General features: G+C 42.9%; 2 protein-coding genes across 5 annotated transcripts in view; one reads left to right on the top strand and one right to left on the bottom strand.

Moving 5' to 3' along the window:
• The first annotated feature begins 4,786 nt into the window (after positions 1-4,786).
• LOC131892113 (uncharacterized) lies at positions 4,787-7,666 on the top strand. The gene is made up of 2 exons (XM_059241869.1): positions 4,787-7,253; positions 7,321-7,666. The coding sequence occupies exons 1-2, from the start codon at positions 4,910-4,912 to the stop codon at positions 7,464-7,466; spliced, it is 2,490 nt and encodes an 829-aa protein (XP_059097852.1). The 5' UTR covers positions 4,787-4,909; the 3' UTR covers positions 7,467-7,666.
• LOC131892114 (alkaline ceramidase 3-like) overlaps positions 7,527-8,748 on the bottom strand; it is a 7,316-nt gene continuing 6,094 nt past the window's right edge. For 2 of the 4 annotated variants that reach the window (XM_059241873.1, XM_059241870.1), the window contains 3 exons: positions 8,351-8,533; positions 7,799-7,876; positions 7,527-7,705 (listed from right to left, as the gene is read on the bottom strand). In XM_059241873.1, the coding sequence (XP_059097856.1) occupies positions 7,675-7,705; positions 7,799-7,876; positions 8,351-8,533 (292 nt within the window). In that variant the 3' untranslated portion in view covers positions 7,527-7,674. Of the gene's footprint in view, positions 7,706-7,785; positions 7,877-8,350; positions 8,534-8,748 lie in introns of all 4 variants that reach the window. The other 2 variants (XM_059241875.1, XM_059241874.1) reach the window with 2 other exon arrangements.

Consider the following 8,748-nt stretch of genomic DNA (forward strand, 5'->3'; position numbering starts at 1 on the left):
GTGAAACTGATTAATTACAAACCTGCATGAGATAAAAGCCAGACTTCAATGGGCACGAAATCAAATGATAGACAAAGTAATTTTGACACTGCTTCTTCCATGATGAAATTTTAACTTTAAAATGAAGAATATTGTTTTCACTTCCATGGACTTCCGTTTCACACCGTAGTTGCCAATAATACTGTTGCAGCTTGAATGCATAAATAAACGTTCGTTTTACCAGTAGTCCCAGGGATTTCCTTGGGTTCCAAGAACTAATCAGCACAGACAGAGAGAGAGATCAGAAATTCCCATGGCTTGGATCAGGTGTCGAACGTATAAAAGTCTAGTGTACCCAAACCTTTGGCTCTCAGTTATCCTTCTCCTCTCTATCCCTGCAAATGAGCCTTCCAAAGATCTCTCGTCTCAAGCCTCAAGCCCAATCCATGACAAAAGATCGAACAGCAAAAGTTATGTCGCCAGACAATCCGCCCATCAAAACCAAGTTCAGATTCTCATCCCTCCGGGACTCGGGTCTAACTGGATCCTTGACCAATATCTCCAGCGCTAAACCTATCAAAAAAGGGTTCTTGACGTCCATCTCGAAGAAAATCCAGCATCGATCCTCCTCTTCATTGCAAAAAGACTCCAATGAATTGATTGGAGACTCCGATAAGACTGATGAGGAGAGGTTGGCCGACAAGCAAAAGGATATGATGACTCGGGCCAAGAACCTTCGGAAGCAGAGCCGACAGTTCGAGAAGCTCTCGCCGGTGGCCATTCACAAATTGGAGACCATCAACCAAACCAATCCATCCTCTTTTGATCTGGATTAAAAAGTGAACTCGGGTACTTGAATGGATGTGCGGTACGATAATGATGCAAGTTGAGTATGTTAATGAGCTGATGGCTAAATAAACGAAATGACCCAATTCCTGTCCATTCGAAAGCGCTCAAGGATCGCTGATCAGCAAGAGGAAGAAGAAGGAAAAAAACGATGGCCGACATTTCAAGATGTAAAATAGCCATGTAGAGAGCAAAAATATTGTAGAGTTCTAAAACGTAATAAATTCAGTTCTAAGCAAGAGGTTGTTACTCGAATGCAACCCAAAGATGAACGAAGATTTACACACATCAAAAGAAGGTTTAAATTATCTTTTTGTTTGTACTCTTCAATAAAAATGCAGTTACAAAAATACGAGCCATCTAATAAAAAACCTTTCATTCTTAGAATTTATTTCTTTGAGTGTTCCGTACTCAACATTAAAAACTTGCAAAATATGTACTCTATTTTGAACCACTTGTTAGGCATAAAATGGCGGGCGGTCTCTATCGGTTTGTTGAACATATTTGCATATCCAAATCCCTGTGGCCAAATTCCATCAACCAATATATGTTCTTGCGAAGGAACTATGAACAAAGGATTATCACTTTCATTCAAGAATACATTGTGTCCAAGTCAAATATAGAAATAAGAACACGATTTTGAACTCCTCTTACAAATACAATTGTTCTTCCGTTAGAGTGGATAGAACAGTACGAATACTAAGACAAAAACTATACGAAGAACGAGAGTGCAGGACACTATTGACTTAACGGTTTTAGATACCAGTTCATGTAACAAAGATATTGATGGAGAGTCTTTAGAAGACCAGGAATTAATGGTACTTGCAATGGAACGGTGTGTATCGACTGAAGCTGAGAAGTATTGACACTTCAATTGTAAACCACAAGTGGCGTTAAGGACTATGTCAAGACGGACTTTATTCATACGCATATGAAAATTAAGAAATAATACGGATGGAAACTGAAGTGTGGATGAGACTAACGATCGGTAAAAAGTTCATGTCTATTGAGTAAAAGTCGATAAACGATTAGGTCAAAAAGGAAAACTAAAAACTGGCAATGTCAAGAAGGTTGAAAATGTAACACTTTTAAGGGATTTTAAATTCTCTACTTGTATGACAAAGATAAGATGAACTGAAATGAGCAGCCTTTTTGAATAAGATGACATTGCAATGACGTTCAAGCGAAGGCTTCAGTTTTAGAGCTTTTTCAATCAAAATTTGACGACTTGATTCATACTCATGAAATGTTGATTTTTACGGAACATTTTCAATTCGGCTCGGGTAAATACAACTTGTTAAGTCTCATTCTAATCTTATATGTGTTGTTCTCCAACTTCGTTAGTAACTGCTAGTCAAAGCAAAAAATCAACTCTTTCCATGTCAAATAATATTGGTCAACTGCTTTTAATTGGTCAGCTGCATAACGTTCTTTAATTTTTGGGGAAAGACTTAAAATTTTGCTCTAAGCTAAATGTATTCGATAATCTGTGTGTAGCCTTGAAGAAACGTAAGGTCAAACGTCCTTCTTCATCAGCATGAGAAAGCGTGGCAAAAATAAGGCCAATCTGAATCGAGCAATACCTTAAATATCATAATAATAAATCTTTATTGCGACTCTTTGCCATGTCATGGCGAAAAAATAATTATAAACACGTTTTATACGCACTATATTTGAAGGCCGTTCTCTTGGCAATAACCGTGGAGTGCATTGATGGCACTTTGCAATTCCACGGCCGAATCAGCCAAGAGAACCAGGTCATCTGCATATTGAATGTATTGAAGAGGAAGATGGTTGAGTGAAGCCTTGGTGTGTGAGGGCTTTGAGCAGGTTGAAAACATGCAGATTGAATAGAATTGACGATAGGGGATCCCCCTGCAGAAGGCCAATGGAAGTAAAGTAGCATGGGGATAGGCCCTCTCGTAAGAACGAATGGTGGTTGAGTGGCTTCTCCGGAAACCGAATTGGAACTGTGGAAGGACATCCCTATCCTCAGCCAATCCAGAGAAGCGGGCAGCTAGTAGGGTGGACATCATCTTCAAGAAGGTGTTCCACAGGACAATGGTCCGATGGTTGTCTGGAATGTCCCTGGGCCTTCTCTTATGGATGGTGGGAAGAAAGAAGAATGGAGGGCGAGGCTGAAGAGTTCTTAGAGGAGTGGCTGGGCTTGGGTCCGGAGAAGTGAAAGTTGGAAGGGAGAGACCCTTGATGTTGATAGGGCGTTGCTCTTCATCTTATTGAAGGCCACGTCTATCTCGGGATCTGTGAAGGGCTGCAAAAGGGGATGGTGTTCTTCTGCGCACCCCTGGACCTCGTCCACTACAGTTTCCGATGTTGATGCAAACAGTTCTTGACAGTGGAGGAGGAATTTACTCACGGAAATTTGCGAGCTGGTGGCGGGCTTTTTGGCACGTTTGTACAAGCCCGCCGCCATCCGGGACGAGGCCGATGAATAGAGCTGGTTCTCCACTTCCAACCTTTGGTGGGCTGACTCGGTGCTCCTCAGAGACTTGTGATAAGTCTCTGTTTTTTTAGCTTGATTTGGCACTTCGCAATTTTTGGGGCATATGACCCCTCAGCTCTCGATGGTAGGGCCTGAACCACGGGGTCTTGAGTCCCCTATTCTTTCTCTGCACCAAAGAGGACTCGTTAAATGCTTGCAAATTGCCTTAGGCCAGTGTTGCTGGATTGAGCTGGAATGAGCCAGAGTTGGAATATTTTTTGATGGGAAAATAGGGCGCAAAGAAAGTGCAGAGGCGCCCCGGGAGTAGTTGTGTGTTGGGACTTCTGGGTTTGAGCGCAGAGTGAATCTCCATTAGCTCAGGATCTGAGCGAGGTCAAAGAATTCACTTGAGTCAAGACAAATGTTGAAGTCATCACCCATGATGACTTTCTCCGGATTCTTCACCTTCTGAAGGATGGATGTTCAGTGCAAAACAAGATCATCATAGTCCGTGGTGGGCTGATAATAAACGCCAATGATGGTGAAGCCCTAGGCGTCACGACTACATGATGAGGAGAGACGGGAGAAGGGTGAGCTCACAGTTTGTTAATATAGAGCTCCAAACCATCGCTAGGCCGACCACGCCCAGCGGGCTTCCTGGCATTGATCATGAAGCCCTGTTTGCCAGGAAAGCAACTCTCATGTTTCTCCTTGGTGACCCATGTCTCAGATAAGAAGGCGAAGGCGTGTCCTCGGATCTTGTCGAGACAGCGTTCAGCTCCAGTCACTTGCAGCATGTTCGCCCGTCCATGATAGTTAAGAAAGCAGGCTGACACAGGTTGATTCCCTCCTCTCCACGTGATCCGCCGCCGATGCTGATTCCTTGCTATACCGAGTTGTTCAATCCGACCTAGAAAAGAGCGATCACTATGGCCATTGAGGGCGGAAATGGAAGGGATGTTGGGAAGAGGAAGATGGTTCGAGGGCTAAAAGCTCCCGTCTAGAAAAAGATGTGGGCCCGGGAAATCTGGGAAGAGGAAGGATTGAAAGGGGAGGTGCACTGAAGGGGGTATAGCACAGATTCATGGAGGGCCACTGTTGGTGAGCATGGTCCCACTCACTGGTATTACATTTAGAACTATTTTATCTCCTTAAAACCATTAAAATAATATTTTTGTCGGAGGAGTAAAAAAGTCACGTCGGCCAGTCGAGTCGTCAGCTGACTGACTAAATATTACGAGATAGAACACAATGCAGAATATTCAAGGACGTTCAAAAGAGAGACAGCTCAATTTGCTAAAAGATACGTTTCGCCTTAAATCCATGACATCTGTCTGTCTGTCTGTCTGTCTGCACATTAGTCTGTGCTTGGGCGTAACTATAATTGTAATTGCTTTGCTGAACTCTAATTTTGTACTTGCGTACTATACGCAGTCTGGAATATATTGTTGTCCTTGCTCAACTTATTTAAACAAGAGACAATTTTTGCCACCTCATTTTTTCCTAAATCTAGAACGTTTTTCAAAAATATGTTAAATTCTAGCTAGATACAAAGAATGTTCCAATTCCACCATTCGAGTGTTCCATAACGATAGGCCCATAAATAGGTCTTTTTGAGGTGGGGCATTGTACTCACTTGAAATGTGGACAACCGCCAAGAGTTTCTTGAAAGAAACTTCGATTCATGGTTTCAGCCACATTGCTGATGACCAAAATGGCGTGGAGCGATTGGTGTGGTCGGTCATCATGGTCACAGCTATCACCACAGCCTCCTTTATGATTGTTCAAACCATGAATGAGGCCTATGAAAACCCTTTGACCACGTCGGTCCAATCCATCCCAATTACGGATATCCCGTTTCCCGCCGTAACAATCGAGGTAGATGAAGAGCTCAACCCTTGGGGATACACCGAAAAAGCCTTGGAACTGGTGGACTACCGTGGATTTGAGGGCGATGTTTCCAAATTCAGGGAGGACTTCCACTTTTTCTTCAAGAAAATTGCGGATGTCATGAACAAGTATCTCATGGACGAGTTCTTCCGGGGGAATATCAGTCAAATCCGAGAGGAACTCGTCACTTGGCTCCTCTACCCGTCACTTTTGAAGGATTACCCGATGAAGTTGGCCACGTTGAAACAGAATCTGAACAGCACTACATTCGCTAAGCTAGACGAGAGGATTTCAGAGGTCGCAACTGGTGAAATTGCATCCTCTTGCGACGGGAAATGGTTTTATACCGATGTGGTTGTCGAACGATTGCAGTTCCTGGACGAGGCCTTGGCTGAACATAACCTTACTCTCACTTGCACCTATGACAACCTCAATTGCGAAGAACATCTCAAGTATGGATACCTGCGCACTTTCCTTCCCGTTCTGATCTCCCTGAAATGGTGCGACTTTCGGAAGATGAAGGGTCAATCCGGATTTGGACACTTTCTTTCCTTCTTTATCCAGGAGGTGTACTCGTTTTACCCTGGGACTCCGGCTTTCAAGCTGAATCAACCTATGCTAGCTAGGACACGAATGAAGCTTGGAAAACTGGAATTGAACTCACAAGAGCTAACTCACCTTCTGACGCCTGGTCCCGGATACACGGCCGCCTTATACTTGGAGGACTTGCTTACAGGTCCCTTTCAATGCGACATAGACAACTACAAGGCTGCATGGGAATGGTTCAGAAAGGGCGTGGAACCTGAATACGAAAGTCAAATGGGTTTCCAGCCGTTTGTGAACCAGCGCCCTTGTCTCAACGATTCCGCATCAACCAACATTGGGATTGCTGGGTGCTGCGCTTTGTGGAAACAAATTCAAATCAACAAGGAAAATGTCTTGAGGATAATGAAGTATGCCATTCAACCCCCGACCTTCCTCCAACCTGTGGACGAGTTCTTTGCCGATTTTAATACAACCCTCTTTCCAAACTATCGGAAGCTAAAAGCCAATGACGACCAACTCAAAAACTACCGAGCACGAGTGTTATGGTGTCAAAAGCTTCAGGGTCAGATGTTGAAGCCAACTGCTGAGGATTGTCAACATTTTGCTAGAGGTTTCACCAATAAAGGGATGGCGTACACCTTCAACAATGAAAGGTTCTGGGACATGTACAACAACTCAGATGCTAATGCGATATTGCACAATATCATGCATCCAGAATTGAATGCAAGCCAAGTGGTTTATCCTTTAACCAATGGTCCTTTGTATGGTCTGAGATACTTGATTCAGCCCTACAAAGTGGACCATATCATCTTGAATAAACGAGTCCTTCCTCGAAAGGAGGATCTTATCCCAGGCAATTTTCGAATCTCAATTCATGACCCTCAAAATGTGCCGGATCTTCGAAACGACTACATTGAGCTCAAAGGAGGTTTCACTTACACCGTGCTGGTCAGCCCGTCCCAGTTGATCACCAATGAGGACGCCAAATCCATTGAGATACATAGACGGAATTGCAGGTTCCACTTTGAGAACGCCAATATGAAGATCCTTCGAAACTATTCTCAAACAGGTTGCTTTATGGAATGTCAGCTTGGCCTAGCCTTGGAGAAATGTGGCTGCATACCTTGGAATTATCCACGATTCGGTGCCGAAGAGTCGATTTGCGATCATGCTGGAACGGAATGCTTCAGTGAGGTGATGGAAAACATCACTCTTCGCTCCAAGCAATGCACTTGTCCTGTGGATTGCCATCGAACGAAGTACTCATACTCAGTATTTGGTATGCCCACCAATGTGGTTGAGAGTTGCAAGACCAATACCGACTTTTATGGTCAATATAACATCATGGACTACTTTCCCCTGAACGACTTCGTCAGACTTTATCAGGATATTGCTGATCCAGAGATCTCCTTTTTCCCAGTCAACGACGAAGACTGCCGGAACCATTTGAAGCATTCCGCCATTGTCCAAGTCCAATTAGCCACTTCGGACGTCCTTCAAATTAACAGCAATATACGGGTCTCTCTTGCAGACTACCTGTCCAGTTTGGGTAAGTTGCACTTGTGAGCTTGAATCATCTCGTCAACACCTATCCAGACGCTTTGTTTTCATTCCAGGTGGCACAGTGGGACTTTTCTCCGGGGCATCCCTGTTGAGTCTTATAGAAATTCTTCTTTGGTTCCTTCGCTCTATTCCTGGAGTATTCATGTCTTGTCGCTATACCAAGCAAGACAGGAATAATCGGAATGTAAATCTCTCTTAGATAAAAGCATTTTTTTGCACTTAAGATGTAAATCTCCCGAAAGAAGACATCTGATGTGACAAGGACTTTTTTTAATGGAAATGACGATCATGTTCTTTATATATTTTTTTGCACTGTTCTTGAACACATTGAGTTGTTTTGTCAGGACATTCAGAAATTTTAACATATCACACTTTAGATAAAGCTTGGAATTGAAAGCGAAGCTCTCTCACTTTTTTGCTCGAGGAATGTGATCATATCTGTAAGGAGAATAGCATTATTGATTTAAGGCTTAGAGCCAAGAGATTTGAGTGCAACCGTCTGAGAAAATCGTTTTCACCTACAAAGCTTACATGCTTTTTGGCTTTGGCTGTAAAATCAAGATTGGACCAAACCATTTCCATTTTACATCACAAGGTCGATCAAGTATCCTACAATGAAAAAAATCGATCAGAGTCAAACAAGCATAAACATTTTCTGATGGAAGGCACTTCGGATTTTGAAAAAGTCATACCTCCGCTCATATTCCTTTTGAAGAGATTACTTTAGGTGAAAGATTCAATACCTTATTTTACAATTCAGAACAATGAGGTGGCAATTGCAAGAAAAATGTCTATTAGGTTTTTGCTCAAGAAGAATGAGTTCTGCTTCAAATGTACAATATCACTAGGAATAGGGGAGTCAGGCCAGCTTTGCTTGGTGGCCAGGCCGTTTTTGGCCATATTTGAGCTCAAAAGTGGTCATTTGCAGAGCTCTTTAAATAGCGCATGACTTTGTGTCTCTAGGGCTCACAAGTGAAATGTTTTTCGCGACCATTGAGTTTCCAAAGGAGACACACTTAGAAATTTTGGAATAATGACCATCTGACATTGCAATTAGTTGAATTAAGAGACCTGCCCACATACCTCATGCGATATTCCATGAGGGACATTGTGATAACATAAGTCCCAATGCCGGAGAAGAAATGCCACCAAGCATGAAGTTGGGTCACAGGCGCCATCCAATGCGGAAGATGGCGCATCCGAAGGCCTTGAAGGCCAGAGCACAGTCGATTGTCTCCGTTCCAAGTGAGACCAGAGAAGACGTACCTAAGAAAAAATGAATTCAGGCATGATTGAAGGTGCTGCTGTACATGCTAAACCACAAACATAACATACTGAACAATTAAACCGTATTATCGTACAAAGCCGTCAATGTGGTGAGATTTGGCCAGTTAGAATTCTGATTAGGGATAATGATTTGGCATGTTTTTTTAGGAGTACTGCAAATGTCAATGTAAGAGAAAAACTTGTGTTTATGAATT

Source organism: Tigriopus californicus, chromosome 12 (assembly GCF_007210705.1).
Source record: "Tigriopus californicus strain San Diego chromosome 12, Tcal_SD_v2.1, whole genome shotgun sequence".
Lineage (NCBI taxonomy): Eukaryota > Metazoa > Arthropoda > Copepoda > Harpacticoida > Harpacticidae > Tigriopus > Tigriopus californicus.

Bases quoted from the DNA above. Each gene is read 5' to 3' on its own strand.
- LOC131892113 (XM_059241869.1), top strand. From the start codon at position 4,910: ATGTGGACAACCGCCAAGAGTTTCTTGAAAGAAACTTCGATTCATGGT. The intron at 7,254-7,320 runs GTAAGTTGCACT...TTTTCATTCCAG, and splicing joins AGACTACCTGTCCAGTTTGG to GTGGCACAGTGGGACTTTTC.